Raw genomic sequence first — 20,333 nt, 5'->3', positions numbered from 1 at the left:
GAATGAAAGGGAGTCGTGTTTGTGGAGTAAACAGTCACAGCCAGACGAGTGGGGAACACATGTATTTATTCATTTATTTTAAGCTTTTTAGCTGTTTGCCTTGAAGTCTGGGCTGGTGGGGCGGAGTCTCATCGGGTGGAAGAAGAAGAAGAAGAAGAAGAAGAAGAAGAAGAAGAAGAAGAAGAAGAAGAAGAAGTTCAGGTTAATGCTGGAGGTCGGAGGGTTCTGGGTTTTCCCCTCTCCCAACGTCTCATTTCCTGCAGCCTCGGGGCCGTCATTACATCATTAGCCCCGAACCTTCATACCAGCGTCGCTGATGCCGCCACACACACACACACACACACACACACTAAAGATATATCAAAAAAACAGACTGTAAATATTGAGTCAAGAGAAGCGGAGACTCGTCCAAAGGGGATTTTCATCTGGAATTTATGTTTCCTGCTGAAAGAAGACACTGATGACTCGACGCCAGGTCAACAATGCACCTTTGATGACGAGGAGGAAGAGTAAAGCAGACCTCTCTGCATTCCGTCATATCCATCAGCGTGCTTTACCTGTTCAAGATGATACGCTTGATGAATCACAACTTTGTTTCATGCGTTATTGAAAACATATACATGTTACATTCCTCTCATCAGTAAACCAAATGGAAAATACGCCTTTAATAACAGATTCGAGCATTTAATTGCGAATAATTTAATTGGTGACCCTTATAAAATCACCTGTTACCTACCTCGTCTTTCTGAATCACTGGGCTAAACGACAGTTGCAGAATTCTGATTATTACTGGATTTATGTGTTTCCCCTCTTTTTATGGTGACTCATAAATCCCCTGAAAGTACTTTTCCTGGTGGCACTCCCGGCCCGCTGTGTCTCGGGTTCTGAACAATACAGATGGACAGGTGTGTCATAAACCAGCAGTATTCAGCCCCTCCCCCGCGCTGGTTGAAGACACTTTACTTCCTAATTGGCTTTCAAAAGCACCTCATCCATATTTCATGAACGTCGTTAACGCGCCCTAATGTAGTCGGAACTAATATATATTTATATAACAGAATAAATATATATGCATTTTTTTTCTTTCTGTGGATTCTGGTGCGTCAACAAATAATAATTCAATTCAGTTTATTTGTATCGCCCAATTTCACAAATTACTAATTTGTCTCGGAGTGCTTTACAATCTGTACAATAAATAAACATAGTAAAAAACACAGTTGTGATTATGCACATAATACATGTAGGACTACATTAATGAGTCCTAATGTTCATACCAGGCTCATGGACACTACCCAGAAGCCCCTGCAGGGGGGGGGGGGAGGGGGGATCCCACCGACCCTCAGAACCCGCTCAGTCACGTGCCGTCCGCATGGCGCTGCTCTTGGCCGCCCGGTCGCTCTGGGTCTCGCCCAAACATGCTCTCTCTCTCTCTCTCTCTCTCTCTCGCTCTCTCGCTCTCTCTCGCTCTCTCTCTCGCTCTCTCTCTCTCTCTCTCTCTCTCTCTCTCTCTCTCTCTCTCTCTCTCTCGCTCTCTCTCTCTCTCTCTCTCTCCGCTCACTTCACACGCTTCCCTGCCAGATGATTTGTCCGTGTCCGCCGCGACGTCGGAGCACATCGAGCGTGGGGGGGGGGGCGGCTTTTTGAAAAAAACGGTCCGCGCTGCCAGTCCACGTTGCCAAGGCGATGAGCAGTTCATCCAGCCGTATGTCTGTCTGTCACCCGTTGCTCCCGCCATGTGTGGAGGCTCAGATGCTGCCCCATATGTGTCAGCTTGCCACTCTGCGTGTGTGTGTGTGTGTGACACTTCTTCTTCTTCTTCTTCTTCTTCCGATAGAGGAATACAACACCAGTATTCAGGAGAAGCTGCCGCTCATCATCGGCTCGGCGGCCGCGGGCCTGGTCTTCCTCCTCGCCGTGGTCGTCATCGTCATCGTGTGCAACCGGTGAGTCGGCCCCGTCCTTCCAGCCAATCGAGCGGACGTCTCTCCGGCTCGCACTTTTGTCCTCTTGTCGACGACCGGCGGATCTGAGCCGTCGGAGCGAGGGTTCTGGTTCGCGGCGGCGGGTCCGTTTCCGTCAAATTCCTCGTACGTGTGCACGCCCTCGGCCGATGAAGAGAAGTCAAAGACGGACGAAGCCATCTGTTTTTATTCTTAATAAATACCGGTCCGTCAGCAGGAGGAATAATATATAAACGTCAACATTGCGATCATTAAAGTTCTGCGTGCTCCCGCCCGGCGTCGCTCTGCCGAGGTCAGACCCCGGCGTCTCGTACGCGGCGCTCTGGTTCTCAGGGGCGATTGCACGCCGCGGATCCCGCCCGTGAAACTCCCTCCAGCGGATTCGCTTCCAGCTCAACGACGCAGGTGCTGCAATGCATTGTGGGAAGAACACCGCGGGGCCAGAGGGAAGGGTGCGTCGATGAGAGCGTTAACAAAAGGTTCTAAAGCGACGGCCCGGTCACAGAAGGTAAAGCGACATGTCCGTACGTCCCCGTCGGGACGCTCGCCAGTTCAGGCGATATCATTTTTGGCGGTATCGCGATCAAAATGTCCCACAATGCATCACACGAGCTACAGAATCACGTCTACGGGAAAATCCGTATGGATTTGCGAGCCGTGACAATCCACGTGGAGAGAGAAGCCGCGTCGCCGCGCTGCTCGTCGGCGTGTCTTCGGTGCAGGTCGAGCTCGGGGCTGTTGGATTCGAGCGCCTGCCCCTCCCTCTCTTTGTTTTTTTAGAACCGGAGCTAGAGTTCTTTGTCTTTCCCCCCAGGAGGCGTGGCTTCGACCGGGCTGATTCAGAGTACACCGACAAGCTGCAGCACTACACCAGCGGCCACAGTGAGTAACCCCAACACCCCCCCCCCCCCACCATCACCACGCACACACCTGTCTCCATAACGACCGGTCTCACACGGCTGTCTCCATGGCTACCACCTTGCACGCCGGTGTCCTTGGCTACGGCCCCACACACACACACACACACACTCACACACACACACACACACACACACACACACACACACACACACACTCACACACACACACTCACACACACACACACACACACACACTCACACACACACACACACACACTCACACACACACACACACACACACCACACACACACTCACACACACACACTCACACACACACACACACACTCACACACACACACACTCACACACACACTCACACACTCACACTCACTCTCACACACACACTCACACACACACTCACACACACACACTCACACACACACACTCACACACACACACTCACACACACACACACTCACACTCACACACACACACACACACACACTCACACACACACACACACACTCACACTCACACACACACACACACACACACTCACACACTCACACACTCACACACACACACACACACACACTCACACACACACTCACACACACACACACACACTCACACACACACACACACTCACACACACACACTCACACACACACTCACACACTCACACACACACACACACACACTCACACACACACACACACACTCACACCTCCCCCTTGCGAGTGATCCTGCCCGTTGTCTGGCTGCTCACTCGCAGCCTGGATTTAGCCACATGAAGACCCGATGATCGCGTGTGTTCCGTGTCATCATCACATTTCATAGTCAGCTCCATCCATTGTGGTCCAAATAGGTCACCCCCCCCCCCCCACACACACACACACACACCACCACCCCGTTAACGCCGCTAGCATGCTAATGCCTCGTGAGTCGTGCGCCATCGTCGAACAAATAATTCAAAGGACTCGGGCGGATGAGTCGGAGTCTCTCGACGGTTTCCCGTCTTCTCGGAGCTTCAGTGACGACGAGGGGGGAAATTAATCTGGGAGAAAAGGGCAGAGAAGTAATTTCACCGCGGCTCCGCCCGGAGATATTAAAACATGATCCGTCTTTCATGATTGGAAGAAAGAAAGAAGATGAAAAAAAACTGCAGATCCCACCTCAAAGTTTATGACCCCCCCCCCCTTATTTGCATTTGTTTATTTGATGGCGTAATTAGCACCGCGCTACATCGTGTTCATTCCCTTCTGGCAGGAGCCGAGCGCATCCTGCGTCCTCGCACTGGTCTCAGATCTGTCGAGGCCTCGGGAGGAGATGCTCAGGGTCTCGTCGTCAGGGTGGGGGTCAGATCCTCTCCGTCCGCTCATCTCCGCAGCACCTTTTCCTTCAGCGTGAGGTTTTCGAGGTGCTGCTTGCGCTCCTCTAGCTCTGCAGCGGCGGGTTTTTAGTATCCAACGAAATAGCCTCGGGCCCGATGTGGAGGTGAGAGACGAATAATCGGATTTAAAACTCAGGACACTTAAGTCCCCGAACACTTAAAGGCCACGTAAGCCAATTTACCTGGCATCGGGGCTTAGGAGAGCCAATTTATTTCTTGGAGTGGAGCTGAGCGATGCTGATATCGGCTCCAGGATTCTCGGGCTGAGTGTTAATGGCACTATGACTCACAGCAGATGTGATATATATATATATATATATATATATATATATTAATGTGCCTTATCACAGCTAAGGAGACTGCAGGCGTCGTGTCCTTGCCGGGCTCAACGGCTACACATCAGCGTAGCCACGTGTCACTCCTCACAAACGCCGTTTGTAACCGCGCCATCGCTCAACCTTCACCGTCTGAAGGTCACGGCGGGAGAGGAAGTCACGGGCGACCGGGGGCGTCGACGCGGCGTCGGACCGGCCGAGCCGTCTGGAGTGTTTAGGCGTGAAAATCAGATATTACAGAGGCTCTTCCCATTTTTCCAAGTGACTCCAGGAATGAAGATTTATATCGATCCGTTCACGTACGAGGACCCCAACGAGGCCGTGAGGGACTTCGCCAAGGAGATCGATATCTCCTGCGTGAAGATCGAACAGGTCATCGGTGCAGGTAACGGGGGAGAAGAGAAACCTACGGGACGTGGAAATGTACATTACATTACATCACATGTCATTTAGCAGACGCTTTTATCCAAAGCGACTTACAATAAGTGCATCAACACAAACTAAGAACAACAAGAATACAGAAAGTAACATTTCCTCAACATAATCGAACTACAAAAGTACCACAATAAGAGCCATGTTAACCCTCCTGTTACCTTAGGGTCAATTTGACCCCATTCAATGTTTAATGTCGGTATTCTTTGGGGTCAATTTGACCCCAGGCTGTTTTTCACTGTCAAACATATAAGAAATATCAACTTCTTTATATATTTAAAGGGCTATTTAGGTAGTCAACAAACAAACATAAAGTACCTCACACTTAAACTTGGGAAACAATATTAATTCTAATAATTTTCTGGAGATTTTAATTGCTGGGGTCAAATTGACCCCAAGGGTAAAATATGTCAGTAAATATAACGGTAATAGGAGGGTTAAACATTGAATGGGGTCAAATTGACCCTCAGGCAACAGGAGGGTTAAGTGCCACTGAAGTGCTAATCTGTGTTTTAATCCAGATATATTTGGAAAAGATGTGTTTTTAGTCTCCGGCGAAAGCTGTAGAGACTTCCTGCTGTCCTGATGTCAGTGGGGAGCTCGTTCCACCAATCAGGAGCCAGGACAGCAGACAGTCTGGATTTCGAGTGATTAGCTCGAAGTGCAGGAGTCACAAGTGGAAACAGCTCTCTAGTTGATTTCTAACCACAAACTGCTCGTGGTCCTCACTCGTGTCGCTTGTACCTTCTTCCGCAGGAGAGTTCGGGGAGGTGTGCAGCGGCAACCTGAAGCTGCCCGGCAAAAGGGAGATGTTCGTGGCCATAAAAACCCTGAAGTCCGGCTACACCGACAAGCAGAGGCGGGACTTCCTCAGCGAGGCCAGCATCATGGGCCAGTTCGACCATCCCAACATCATCCACCTGGAGGGCGTGGTCACCAAGAGCAGCCCCGTCATGATCATCACCGAGTTCATGGAGAACGGCTCGCTGGACTCCTTCCTCAGAGTGAGCATGGAGATGTTTTCTTATCACCAATATCAGGGGTTTACTAATGAGATATGATTAAGCGGAACTCCTTTGGTCCTCTCATTATCCCACTCCAAGGAAAACGTTATTATTCAGAGTCTTGTCAATCGTGAGAAGGACTCTCGCTCCATTTAGAGTGTCGGTTATCCCAGAGTATTGATTTACTGCACGCCGTTCTCTATATATTTCATATTTTCTTCTTCATTTTGCTAGTTTAGAGTCCAGCACTTGTGATTCTCTCTATATATTATATATATACAGGACTGTCTCAGAAAATTAGAATATTGTGATAAAGTTCTTTATTTTCTGTAATGCAATTAAAAAAACAAAAATGTCATGCATTCTGGATTCATTACAAATCAACTGAAATATTGCAAGCCTTTTATTCTTTTAATATTTAATATTTTTTAATTGCATTACAGAAAATAAAGAACTTTATCACAATATTCTAATTTTCTGAGACAGTCCTGTACATATATATATATATATATATATATATATATATACATATTATATATATATATGTTATATATATATACATATTACATATAAATATATAATATATATATATTTTATATATACAGGACTGTCTCAGAAAATTAGAATATTGTGATAAAGTTCTTTATTTTCTGTAATGCAATTAAAAAAACAAAAATGTCATGCATTCTGGATTCATTACAAATCAACTGAAATATTGCAAGCCTTTTATTTATTTTTATATTGCTGATTATGGCTTACAGCTTAAGAAAACTCTAAAATCCTATCTCATAACATTTTAATATTTCCTCAGACCAAGTAAAAAAAAAAGATTTATAACAGCTGAGTGTTTGTCAAGGCTCAGGAAACCCTTGCAGGTGTTTCGAGTTAATTAGACAATTCAAGTGATTTGTTTAATACCCTACTAGTATACTTTTTCATGATATTCTAATATTTAGAGATAGGATATTTGAGTTTTCTTAAGCTGTAAGCCATAATCAGCAATATTAAAAGAATAAAAGGCTTGCAATATTTCAGTTGATTTGTAATGAATCCAGAATGCATGACATTTTTGTTTTTTTAATTGCATTACAGAAAATAAAGAACTTCATCACAATATTCTAATTTTCTGAGACAGTCCTGTATATATACATATTATATATATATATATATATTATTTATATATATTATTTATATATGTATATATATATATATACATATATATATAGCGTGGCCACTTCTCCGTAATATAATGAAAATTAAAAAAATCCCGTGAACCTCCGAGTTCTGCATGTTTCTTGTCAGGGTATAAATATATATAGACATATTTTCTATTACGGAGAAGCGGCCACGCTCCCCCGTTAACGATCCGCATAAATAATATAAATACTTTTTAAATAATGAGATGTGGGATGTTTCAAAATGAATCCGTCTCTAAGACGAGACGTCACCATAAAAAAAACTATTTTTCTTTTCTCGCATAACTTGTTTTGGAAAGCTCTCTAATTGCTCTCTTCACATGGAAGGAGCCGAACAAAGGGGATCTGATTTCTGGAAGTTGGGGATGTAGGATGTAGGATCTCTGACACACACAAAAACAGGGGGGGGGCTCTCTTTACTCCAACTTGAAATGATGCAATGGGAACTCTCTCCTTCCCTCCAGTGTGAGCGCACTGAGAACGCCACTTTGCGAATGAATAAAGAAATAAACGCCATGCCACTTCATGCAGCGCAGTACAATAGATAAGTTGTTGTTTTTTGGCGCAGGTGTAGCGTACAGTAAACGATGCACTGGAGGAGGACCATTACATCACACGTGAATTACTGTCATTAAGGACCTCAAAGCGCCTCATTAGAGCGTCTGAAAACAGGCTCCGCCTCTTTAAATGAGTCCAATCTCCACCGAGATCATCGCAGCTTAAGCCCTCTGCCGAGAGCCTCCACCCAAACCACGTCTTTCTTTTTGCTCCACAGAAGGAAGCAAAAATAAGAAGGCAAAAAAGAGAGAGAGAGAGAGAGAGGAGAGAGAGAGAGGGGGAGAGAACGAGAGGTGGTGGTGGTGGTAGAGAGTGCAGGTGTGCACATTTGGAGGCACAGCTGCACGGCGCTCCAGACCCCCGTGGAGGAGGAACAGCTGTAGAGCAGCCAGACCAGAAGAGCCCCCCCCCCCACACACACACACACACACTCACACACACACACACACACACACTCACACACACACTCACACACACACTCACTCACACACTCACACTCACACACACACTCACACACCCCTCCCTCACCGAGGAAACTAATCCTACAAAGTAACTTTTACACATCGGCCACACACTGGGTCAGGTTACAAGCGGTTCCTCCTCCACTTCTTCCTCCTCCTCCTCCTCCTCCTCCTCCTCCTCCTCCTCCGTTTGTGTGTAATGAAGCGTTACACACAACACTGTGAAGTCCTCAGGCTGACGTAGTCACGATGAGTCTCCAGAGCTCCTCCTCTTCATCAGGAGTAATAGCGATGTGTCTCCAGAGCTCCTCCTCTTCATCAGGAGTAATAGAGATGAGTCTTCAGAGCTCCTCCTCTTCATCAGGAGTAATAGAGATGTGTCTCCAGAGCTCCTCCTCTTCATCAGGAGTAACAGCGATGAGTCTCCAGAGCTCCTCCTCTTCATCAGGAGTAATAGCGATGAGTCTCCAGAGCTCCTCCTCTTCATCAGGAGTAATAGTGATGAGTCTCCAGAGCTCCTCCTCTTCATCAGGAGTAATAGAGATGAATCTCCAGAGCTCCTCCTCTTCATCAGGAGTAATAGAGATGAGTCTCCAGAGCTCCTCCTCTTCATCAGGAGTAATAGCGATGAGTCTCCAGATCTCCTCCTCCTCATCAGGAGTAACAGCGATGTGTCTCCAGAGCTCCTCTTCATCAGGAGTAATAGCGATGAGTCTCCAGAGCTCCTCCTCTTCATCAGGAGTAATAGCGATGAGTCTCCAGAGCTCCTCCTCCTCATCAGGAGTAACAGCGATGTGTCTCCAGAGCTCCTCCTCTTCATCAGGAGTAACAGCGATGTGTCTCCAGAGCTCCTCCTCCTCATCAGGAGTAACAGCGATGTGTCTCCAGAGCTCCTCTTCATCAGGAGTAACAGCGGCCTGTCCCCCGTGTGTGTGCAGCAGAACGACGGTCAGTTCACGGTCATCCAGCTGGTGGGCATGCTGCGCGGCATCGCCTCGGGGATGAAGTACCTCTCCGACATGAACTACGTGCACCGGGACCTCGCCGCCCGCAACATCCTGGTCAACAGCAACCTGGTCAGCAAGGTGTCCGACTTCGGCCTGTCGCGCTTCCTGGAGGACGACACGTCGGACCCCACCTACACCAGCGCCCTGGTGAGGCTCCTCCTCCTCCTCCTCTTCTTCTTCTTCTTCTTCTTCTTCTTCCTATTCTTCTTCTTCTTCTTTCCTCTTCTTCTTCTTTCCTCTTCTTCTTCTTCTTCTTCTTCCTCTTCTTCTTCTTCTTCTTTCCTCTTCCTCTTCCTCTTCTTCTTTCCTCTTCTTTCCTCTTCTTCTTCTTCTTCTTTCCTCTTCTTTCCTCTTCTTCTTTCCTCTTCTTCTTCTTCTCTTCTTCTTCTTCTCTCTTCTTCCTCTTCTTTCTCTTCTTCTTCTACCTCTTCTTCTTCTTCTTTCCTCCTCTTCTTCTTTCCTCTTCTTTCCTCTTCTTCTTCTTCTACCTCTTCTTCTTCTTCTTTCCTCTTCTTCTTCCTCTTCTTCTTCTTCTTCTTCTTCTTCTTCTTCTTCTTCTTCTTCTTCTCTTCTTCTTCTTCTCTCTTCTTCTTTCCTCTTGTTCTTACTCTTCTTCTTTCCACTTCTTCTTCTTCTTCTTCTTCTTCTTCTTCTTCTTCTTCTTCTTCCTCTTCTTCTTCTTCCTCTTCTTCTTTCCTCTTCTTCTTCTTCTTCTTCTTCTTCTTCTTCTTTCCTCTTCTTCTTTCCTCTTCTTCTTCCTCTTCTTCTTTCCTCTTCCTTCTTCTTCTTCTTCTTTCCTCTCCTCCTTCCTCTTCTTCTTCTTTCCTCTTCTTCTTCTTCCTCTTCTTCTTCTTTCCTCTTGTTCTTACTCTTCTTCTTTCCTCTTCTTCTTCTTCTTTCCTCTTCTTCTTCTTCTTCACTTTCTATTCTTCTTCACTTTCTCTTCTTCTTCACTTTCTCTTCTTCTTCACTTTCTCTTCTTCTTCTTCTTCTTCTTCTTCTTTCCTCTTCTTCTTCTTTCTTCTTTTTCTTCTTCTTTCCTCTTCTTCTTCTTCTTTCCTCTTCTTCCTATTCTTCTTCTTCTTCTTTCCTCTTCTTCTTCTTCTCTTCTTCTTCACCTTCTTCTTCTTCTTTCCTCTCCTTCTTCCTCTTCTTCTTCTTTCCTCTTCTTCTTCTTCTTCTTCTTCTTCTCTTCTTCTCTTACTTCTTCTTCTTCTTCTTCTCTTCTTCTTCTTCTTCTCTTCTTCTTCTCTTCTTCTTCTTCTCTTTTTCTTCCTCTTCTTCTTCTCTTCTCTTCTTCTTCTTCTTCTTCCTCCTCTTTCTTCTTCTTCTTCTTTTTCTTCCTCTTCTTCTCTTCTTCTTCTTCTTCTCTTCTTCTTCTTCTCTTCTTCTTCTTCTTCTTCCTCTTCTTCTCTTCTTTCTTCTTCTTCTTCTCTTCCTCTTCTTCTTCTTCTTCTTCTTCTTCTTCTTCCTCTTCTTCTTCTTCTTTCCTCTTCTTCCTCTTCTTCTTCTTCTTCTTCTTCTTTCCTCTTCTTCTTCTTCTTTCTTCTTCTTCTTTCCTCTTCTTCTTCTTTCTTCTTCTTCCTCCTCCTCCTCTTCTTACTCCTCTTCTTCCTCCTATTCCTCGTCCATCTCCTTCTCCTCCTCTTCTTCATCTTCCTCCTCCTCTTTTTCTTCTTCCTCCTCTTTTTCCTCCTCCTCCTCCTCCTCCTTCTCCACCTCCTCCAGTATTTCAAGTTCCACACTTTACTCCCCGGGGCTTTTGTTGTATCCACCTTCCAGTTCTGGTTACTGTCGCCATTGTTGCAGTGAACAGTCTCTCTCTCTCTCTCTCTCTCTCTCTCTCTCTCTCCCTCTCTCTCTCTCTCTCTCTCTCTCTCTCCCTCTCTCTCTCTCTCCCTCTCTCTCTCTCCCTCTCTCCCTCTCTCTCTCTCGCCCCCTCCCCTCTCTTGACGTCGCGTGCTCTTTGTACTTCTCAGGGAGGGAAGATCCCGATCCGCTGGACGGCGCCCGAGGCCATCCAGTACAGGAAGTTCACCTCGGCCAGCGACGTGTGGAGCTACGGCATCGTGATGTGGGAGGTGATGTCGTACGGGGAGCGGCCGTACTGGGACATGACCAATCAGGACGTACGTATCCACCCCCCCCCCCCCCCCCAACCCCAACCCCCGCACTCGCCACACACACATCGTCAGATCCTTCTGAAGACGCGCGGCGCTGGAGCCTCCGCTCGCCCGTCTCGAGGAGAGAGAGAGCAAATGATGGGGTGGGAGAGAGATAATGAAAATAGTTTCAAATTGAAAGTGAGAACACTAATGTGCTGCGAGGCGACCGAGGAGCTCGACGGTTATCTTATTAGCCGCTCCGAGATCGTGTCTCCGCTCCGCCGGGGGCCCGTCGGGGGCCTCGGATGGGATGAATCCGAGTGTGAACGCGGCTCCTTTTCATGGCCCCGGTAATGAGCTGGGGGGGGGCGTCCTCCTCACCGGTGTCCTCCGGGGTTGTTTAACCGTGCGACACCTCCGCCGCGTGCCCTCCCTCGCCCGACAACATCGCCTGACTTTTCATTAAAAGTCTTTGCAGAGAGAGAGAGAGAGAGAGAGAGCATTAAATACCTGGCGGAGGCCGGGGATGAGGTCACATCTGGCAGGAGCGTGAAGTCGCTGGAATACGGTTTGGGTTATTAATGACCTAACTGGTGTTTAACAACTCCACACAGGGAGAAGTATCGCGGTGATTTGTGCACAAATAGATGGAGTTATACATTTATACGTGTTGAAGTAATAACTCTGATTTAACATTTGTTTTGGGGTGTTTTGGGGGTAATGACTAAAGCAGTTGTGTGCAGAGGGACAGAGGCTCCAGTTCTACGTCAACATTCACTTATATTTAGGGTAATATCCCAAAACTCTTATGACAGCATGTTTATTATATAGTAATAACTGATATTATGTTTAGCAACTGGAAACTCTTATTTATTCACACAGTTTGGGTTACTTGAATTTTACTTTGGTATTTATGTTTTATGTTTTTTTACTACTCGACTTGACTTATTGAGTTATTCTTCAGGTTGAGATGATAAAAACACTTTATTGTTAAAGATCAAACCGAACGGTCTTTACACAGTGTATGCTTCCAGATGTCTGTCAGTCCAAACTTCTCACATGGTTTCATTTTCATGAAGTAAAATTTTACAATATTTCACAGAAAAGAAACACTAAAAACAATAAATCAATACACTATTTATTCTTCTTTCCTTCCACACAAATCATCTCACCATTTATCTTGTGAACTGTGTATAAAAGTAGTTTTAAGGAGTTACATTCCTCTTCTTCATCACTTCATCTCAGGTAATATTTAGTTACAGAAGCTTTTACACATTTTTACCTTCGCGTTGAAAATGCGGAAGGTTGTGTTTTGATTGCCGTGTATTTATTTATTTATTTGTATTCGTGTTACTCGCATAAGTCAAAAAGTATTAAACCGAATCGCATGAAATTTGGTGGAATGATTGGTTATTATCCGGGGACCATTTGATTAGATTTTGGGATTGATCGGGTCAAAGGTCAAGGTCAAGGTCGTGAAAAGGTCAAAATCTTCTTTTTACCATAGCACGGTCAATTTTTATCCAATTGGCATGCAACTAATGCCAAAATGTTCATAATTCAATGCCCAATCTTGTGTTATGCGAAGGTATGCGCTCTACCGAGTGCCCGTTCTAGTTTTTTAGGGTATTAACCCTTTTTACTGAAGTCCAGAGCTCTCCTCTCCGTCATCCACCGCCCTCTCCTCCGTCGCCGAGGCCTCACGGAGCTCTCTGTCGCCCCCTGCAGGTCATCACCGCCATCGAGCAGGACTACCGGCTGCCCCCCCCCATGGACTGCCCCAGCGTGCTGCACCAGCTCATGCTGGACTGCTGGCAGAAGGAGCGCAACAACCGGCCCAAGTTCAGCCAGATCGTCAACAACCTGGACAAGATGATCCGCAACCCCAACACGCTGAAGGCCACGACCCCGCTGTCCTCCGGGTGAGCGGCCGCCGACCCGCCGAATCCTGTTTTCACGGCAACGAACAAAACATTTAGTTTGAGACGTTTTTCTTTTTCTGCTCTTGGTGTTTCTTTTGAGAGCGAGGGAGGGAGGGGGGGGGGGGGTACTGATCTACATTCCCCCCCCTCCTCCCTTCCGTACTTTCAGTTGGACCGAGAGCCAGATTTTGTTCCCACAGAGACACCGAAAGAGAAATATCGGCCCCTCAAAGCCGATCACTTACACAAAAAATTCAGTTTAGAAAACGGCGGTTCAGGCCGGCGGGATTCTCCCGAGTTTCTGCGCCTCGTGTAATAATTCACGTTTGAATCACATGCAGGTGGTCCGGAGCTTTAAAACCTGCCATTTTGTATGAGCGGTATTCTTAACGCCTCCTTATTGTCCCCCCCCCCCTCAGTGTCCACCTCCCTCTCCTGGACCGCAGCATCCCAGACTTCTCCAGCTTCAGCACCGTGGACGAGTGGCTGGACGCCATCAAGATGGGCCAATACAAAGACAACTTCTCCGGCGCCGACTACTCCACGTTTGACGTGGTGTCCCAGATGACCATGGAGTAAGTGTTCCCGTGACTCCTAACGGCGTGTCTCGGAAAAAAAAAAAGAAAAAGCACCAGACTCCGCCCCCTCGCCCGCTATAGAGAACGCGCTACCTGCGCCGCATGTAATTAGCAGGTCGAGGCTCAAAGCCATAATATCGCCCCCTCCCCCGTTTGAATCCTCGGCCATGTGCTCAGCAGGCGCTCCCTTTTGACCTCAGTTTAAGGACGGCGAGGTGCGGGTTAGAGGACAGGAATGCTCCTTACGCACGAGATGTGACCTCGTTAAGAGCGCCACCTGCGGAGGAAACAGATGCTCGGCACTTCCTGTCTGCAGGAGGAGGAGGCGTCGGCCGAGCTTCAACCCTCACGACCGAACCGGAGAGCGACGCGTCGTCCAATGAGAGCGAGGTCTGCCGGTCGGAGATGGGAGGGGCTTAACGCACTCATCGGGTTATCCGCCGTTCTAAAAGCTCGCCGGCTTCAAAGATGGCCGAGCAGCCGTTTCCTGCCCGCTGCTCGTGCCGTCGTCTCCGTTGTCCAGGTGTTGTCGCCGCGGCGCGACGTGATGCCGTTAACGGGCGCGCTGACACAACCTGACACCTGTCCCCCCCCCCACCCCCCACAGGGACATCCTCAGGGTCGGCGTGACGCTAGCGGGCCATCAGAAGAAGATCCTCAACAGCGTGCAGATGATGCGGGCGCAGATGAACCGGATCCAGTCGGTGGAGGTCTGACCCCCCCCCCCCCCGGGCGGAGCAGAGGAGGAGGAGGAGGAGAGGGGGGGGGGGCTGCGGAGGATGGGGTGGGAGTGGGTGTTTTTCCCCCCCTTGCGTTACAGTGTATCTGGTCTTCCCGCCAGACTTCCGGTCCCCCCCCGTCCTCTCGTCCCCTCGCCGTGGAATATTTTTTTCAGGAGGAGGGGGGGAGGGGGGGTCCTTCTGATAACTTTGTAAAGAATTTTTTTAAAGGAAAAAAGAAAAGAGAAAAAAACTGAGGAAAAGGCGAGGAGTGTATCTACATTTATAGATATAAGCTGATACACTTAGACGAACCGGTAGGAGCGCTACCCTTTAAATGGGCAACAACAACAACAACAATAGAGAACACCCGACGCCGCCGCCCTCCGCTCCTCCAGCTGTGGATATCGTCTCTGCATCTTTGACATTTTTTTGGGACATCGGGAGGAGAAGACGCTCTCGGGCCTTCTGATTGGCCGGCCGTAGAGCGCAGTGACCCCCCCCCCCCGGGAGGAAACACACGAAATGGACATTTGACATGGACTGATGTCAACAAACACGTTCAGACGAATCTCAGAGGAATCAAACACTCAAGAAAAAGAGAAAGAAAAAAGCTTTTTGTGTTTGTGTTCTCCTCGCTCCGTGTAAACGCCGCGGAGCAGAACTCGTCTCCCGGCGTTCCTCTCGCCGTCCACGCCGTTTGCTTTTCTTCATTTTGTATTCCTTCTTCTTCCACAGTGAAGTATTCACAGCCTGCCAAATATAACTCCTCCCCCTTTTTCTGCACCGCCCGATCATCGGCCCGGTGCTGAAGAGCCGACGGGGGGGTTCAGATCCACTTCTGTCTTTTCTTTTGTGGAAAAAAATGTATAATAGCTTGCAGAAAAAAGGGAGAATAAACAACAACAAACAAACAACATCCTACACAAAAAGAAACAGGTTCTACTGTTTACATCAGAGTCCACACACACACACACACACACAGCACCTCCCGTTACAGCATCCTCCTTCACCTCCGACGACTTCGGTGCACACGTGTCGCACACACACACACACACACACGCGGTGTGTTTGATGGCATGCTGAGTGAGTGGTTCATTTCAGCGCTCTGATCTGCTGCAGCGTTTCTGTCGGGGAGAACAACATGGCCGCTCTCTAACCCCAGTTTCTTCTTCCTCCTCCTCTTCTTCTTCCTCCTCCTCTTCTTCTTCTTTTCTGCCGGAGACATTTTAACGTATTCAAGTTTTGATACCACACCTGCGTTCATGAACTTTACAATCAGGCGTTTGTTGAATTGGAAAAAGAAAATGCACCGTGTTATATTTTTGCAGTTTCTATATGGATATTATTGAGTTGTTATTATGACTTTTAAAGGTTTTCATTTTCTTTTTTTTTCGTTGTTTTTTTTCCTGCACCGAGTCTTTTGCCCGACTCCAACAAACACTCTGGATCTTCCGTCGACGCTTCGACATTTATCCCGAAACACGAGTCGCGTCGGTGCGCTCCTCGTCTCATTGGACGGACGGTGCGACTCGCGTCCCGCCTCCCGCCCCGCCTCCCGCCGTACGTCCCGCCTCCCCCTGTGACGTCACAGCCGCCGGTCACCGTTCACGGTGGTCATCCGTAACCGTGGAGGGTAACGGGTGATGCCGGAAGGGTGAAAGATGGAGTTCGCTGCAACGCCGCGATTCCCCGGGGACAGTGAAGCAGCCGTGGGTTTGTTGAACGATGTCAGCGGCGTGGCGGTCTTCCTCTCTTTCCGTCGCTCCAGACCTCACAGCTCATCGGTTTCCCTCCGTGAGGAAGAGGCTGCTCGTCTTCTCGTCTTCTCGTCTCCGACACTCCTTAAAGGAAGGAGCCCAAAGTACGCGCCAGGCGGAGCGCCATCCGGACGCTCGTCCACGGACTTTTCGAGTTATGAATCACGCGATTATCCTCGAACTTTGCTTCAAGAAACTACTTTAAAAACGGGGGCGGGGCTTATCGCTAGACGTACAAAATAAATCGCGCTGAAGTCGTCTTTACGTTGCGTATTACTGTCAGTATTTGTTCTTGCCGCGTTCGGTTTGAAGGGTGAGCGTGTGGTTTCGCTTTGAAGAAGAACCTTTTGATTGAATGTGGAGTGTTTGAAAAGCTGCAGTGAATATTTATGTATCTTATGGTTTTGACGGCTCCGAAAAAACAAAGAAAAAAAGAGACATCGTTTCAGTCGGCGGGAGCGGGAGAAGTGACCGGAAGTAATCTGAAAAATAAAGCCCCGACGTCCAATTTATACACCGTTTAAAATGTATAGATTTAAAGATTATTAAAATTTGGTGCGGTTCATATGGAGGGCATATTTCGATAAAAATAAATTGTCCTTGATATGTTGATGTTTCTTTTATCTCCTCCATGAAATCAGGATGAATGTTGGATTAAAGTTAAATTATTGTCCATGACTGTCCATCCCAGTAAGGAGCTGAACATGGGACCACTGGGAGTCTCTGGTGTCCTTCGTGTTACACTCACTCATAGTTTATTTTCTCCCGCTCACTTTCCAGAAACACTACGTATTATTTAATGAGTTTTATTGTACTTTTTTTTTTAAGCACCAAAAATCTGCTGCCTCCAGCTCCTCTAGGATAAATAAAAAATATCGTTTTTTGGAGTTTTTCCTCTGGAAACTGGAGGAGACGCCGCGAGGGTCTCACACGGCGTCCGATACGCTGTCCCCTCTCCTCTCACATTACAGGTTAAAAACCACTCCCCCCCTGACCGTGGGTGGAGCCGGTGGGACAGAAAATGGCTCCCTTTTCTTTTTCTTTTTCTTTAAATGGCTGCAGCACAAAGTGCCAGAGCGCCCTCTGCTGCCGCGGGGGCCCGGACGCCGCTCGCCGGGTTGATACCACAGAGAGAGAGAGAGAGCGAGAGAGAGAGAGAGTCTGAATGCTGCAGCAGGTCCAGCGGGCCGCTGATGGACGACCGCTGGCTGCTGCTCAGGACAAGTCCACCCGTCCCTCTTGTTGGATACCCCCCCCCCCCCCCACCCAAAACATGACCCTGTGTTCCCCTCTGTTGCCCCCCCCCACTACCACTCTGGCTGTTGGCCCTCCTGGAGCCCCTGTCGTACCCCGGTTCAGACCACTGTGAGAGGTGGGACATCCTGTATCTCTGTATAAATGTATATTGACTGTAACCCTGTGAATGATGTAACAATTTCATTATTTGTAATATTGCCATTGGTTTATTTTCTAAAAATGGAAAGCCCAACTTGACTCTCCTCAATAAATAAATAAAAAACAGATCTGTTATTAAACAGCGATGAGTCGTCGGTTTATTCGTTGTCAGAAAATGTTTGTTTGTTTGTTTGTTTAGTTATGATGGCGTCGCCACAGCTAATGTCCAGCACTATTTAAACTACAGGTGACTGAGGCTTATTATTAAATATTCAGTTAACTGAACTGACATTTTAATACCAAGGAGACCACTAATACATTAAGCTAGCAGGTTAAAGTGTTTACTAAATGAATCCAATTTGTTGTTTTTGTAGAGTTAATATCTGTAAAACTACATTTTGATGAACCGACATTTTCGTAAAAACTAATTCTAGATGATAACAAAATGTTAATGTGGCCGAATCAAGACGAAGACGAGCAGCTACGCTACTTCTGAAGCTAACCGGCTACGGAAAGATGTCCGATTCTGACGAGTTTTGCTGTTCTTAAAGTTTTATTTGACATATTTAAATGTATTAAATAGTGAATAAATGTGTCTTATTGATATTTATCTTTTTTTTAAATAGAGAGACAGATACACTGCATTATAGATTTAATTTCCATGAAATAATAATACAAATATATATATTTTTTAAATAGTTGAAAAAGAATATATTTGGGTTGTTTTACTATGTGATTTTATTTTGAGGAATATAAAAGCAGGACTGCAGTGTCTATTGCACACTAAAAATAACTATAACTTTAAATCAATCAGCCTTTGAAGGCCTAAATGAAAACGACTTCAGTCGGACCTGGAAACTTTAACCCATGTTTCTCTCACTGCTTCATTAACTTCTGGTTCAGAATCCTATCATTAAAAATACCCTCATTCCAATCTGGGTTTACAACAACAACAAAAAAGTTCCGGACATGTTTTCCAGTTCCTAACAACCAGCTCATTCGTTTCCAGCTCATTTTAAACTCAAGAAACAATCCAACTTCTCCGAAAGTAAACATTTAAATAATAGTGGCGGATGCTGCGGCTCTCGATCTTCACACCAGAACCCGCCGGAGTCTTGACTCGCGTCCTGGTGCGTCCAGCACTTCGGCTAAAAGTATTCTGTGAATCGGCCGGCTTACCAAAGATCCAGCGGCGTTCATGTTTTAGCCTCCGAGCGCGCGTCCCGTCTCTCGGTGTATCCGTGCGTCTGCACATTGTCCCGCGGTTTAATGTCAGAAGCGATTTCGCCGCCGGCGCCGCCGCCTCCACGCGGCTCCGTTCTCCTGGAGTAAAGGTCAGTAAAGGTCAGACTCCGCTCACCTCGCCCGGCGGGTTCCAAACCTCATTAGCGGCTAACGCGTGAAAGGCTGGAGACCTTGGCCTGACCCGCGGGAGAGAAGGGCGCGTGGTAAGAGGTTTAGCCCGTGAAGCGGGAGTGGAGGGGTGAAGGGGGGGGGGGGACCCCCGCTGGGGCGCCAAACCCTTTCTTACTTTTCAGGCCCGACCACCTGTAAGTCCATCCACCTCCTTACACCTTGATGACTCGGGGGACAGGGGGGGGAGGAGGGGGGGCAACATGGAGCTCCGAGGGTCATAGTGTACATATGGGGGAGGAATAGATGGATGTGTGTGTGTGTGTTGGGGAAGGGAGGTTACAGAGTGTCATGTGACTGATTAAATGTCCAGCAGTGGCCGTATTTTCAGGAAAGGCCCAGAGCGTCACGTGTGATGGACGGTGGGTTCGAGTTACTGGCGGGGGGGGGGGGGGGGGCACAAAGACTGTGTTGTGGTGGGTTGAGTGGCGGTGGATTAGAGGGGAGGCGTTGGAGGTGATTCACAGCCTGCGCGTTCGTCTCCGTCTGCCGTCGTCTGGAAACAAACGCGCTGCGAGTTTAATCGACTCTTTGGGTTTGAGGACACGTCAGTCTGTTCGACCGTGAGCTTCATTTCTTTTGATTCATTTAAGGATGACAGAGCTTTGCGGGATGATGCAACTACTAAAAATACCGATCTGCGTCAGTGTCAGAACTGATTGTACTTCCTAAGCTCTTAACACACAATAAACACAATAAACACAATAAACACCGGCTGGCTTTGTTTACGGTTGAATAAAATGGACGCCGTTGGCTTTCTAGCATTTCATCCGTGCGCAATTTGAGGTTTTCCACCTCGAACTACACTTTGAAAAGTGATTTTTTTTAGTATTGTGTTTTTTTAACAGTGTGCAGCTAGAGCCGACAGTCAGACGTTCAATAAACGCCTCGATCAGCTCAAAGTCTTTTGTATTCATGAGACGAAGAAAGAATTTCCTCCCATCATCGCCGATGAAGAATTCAGTAACGCTCTGAAATGAAAATGGACCGAAAATCAGCAAAACACGGCGACAGTTTGGGGAAAGCCTGAGCGACGCTGGCGACGCGCCGTTTGATGTGAGATGGCGGTAATTGGTGGTAAACCAACTTCTCCGCTTCTCGTCAGTCGAGGACCGTAACCCTCTTCTCCGGAGCGTCTGCAGAGCATCTGGACCACAAGCACTCCGAAATGAGTAATCCAATAAGAAAGAGTGATGCGTTTCTCACTCAAATAAACCCCCCAGTCAGCAGTTG

General features: G+C 47.4%; 1 protein-coding gene across 4 annotated transcripts in view; it reads left to right on the top strand.

Moving 5' to 3' along the window:
• Window positions 1-17,833, top strand: part of ephb2b (eph receptor B2b) — a 131,661-nt gene extending 113,828 nt beyond the window's left edge. The window contains exons 8-16 of one of the 4 annotated variants that reach the window (XM_056437268.1): window positions 1,835-1,943; window positions 2,779-2,843; window positions 4,822-4,935; window positions 5,739-5,986; window positions 9,140-9,355; window positions 11,188-11,337; window positions 13,042-13,235; window positions 13,655-13,810; window positions 14,421-17,833. In XM_056437268.1, coding sequence (XP_056293243.1) covers window positions 1,835-1,943; window positions 2,779-2,843; window positions 4,822-4,935; window positions 5,739-5,986; window positions 9,140-9,355; window positions 11,188-11,337; window positions 13,042-13,235; window positions 13,655-13,810; window positions 14,421-14,529 — 1,361 coding nt within the window. In that variant the 3' untranslated portion in view covers window positions 14,530-17,833. Of the gene's footprint in view, window positions 1-1,834; window positions 1,944-2,775; window positions 2,844-4,812; window positions 4,936-5,738; window positions 5,987-9,139; window positions 9,356-11,187; window positions 11,338-13,041; window positions 13,236-13,654; window positions 13,811-14,420 lie in introns of all 4 variants that reach the window. The other 3 variants (XM_056437266.1, XM_056437267.1, XM_056437265.1) reach the window with 3 other exon arrangements.
• The last annotated feature ends 2,500 nt before the right edge of the window (window positions 17,834-20,333 follow it).

This window comes from Pseudoliparis swirei, chromosome 18 (assembly GCF_029220125.1).
Source record: "Pseudoliparis swirei isolate HS2019 ecotype Mariana Trench chromosome 18, NWPU_hadal_v1, whole genome shotgun sequence".
NCBI lineage: Eukaryota > Metazoa > Chordata > Actinopteri > Perciformes > Liparidae > Pseudoliparis > Pseudoliparis swirei.
The sequence above is the reverse complement of the archived record's forward strand: the minus strand, read 5'-3'. Positions and strand labels throughout refer to the sequence as shown.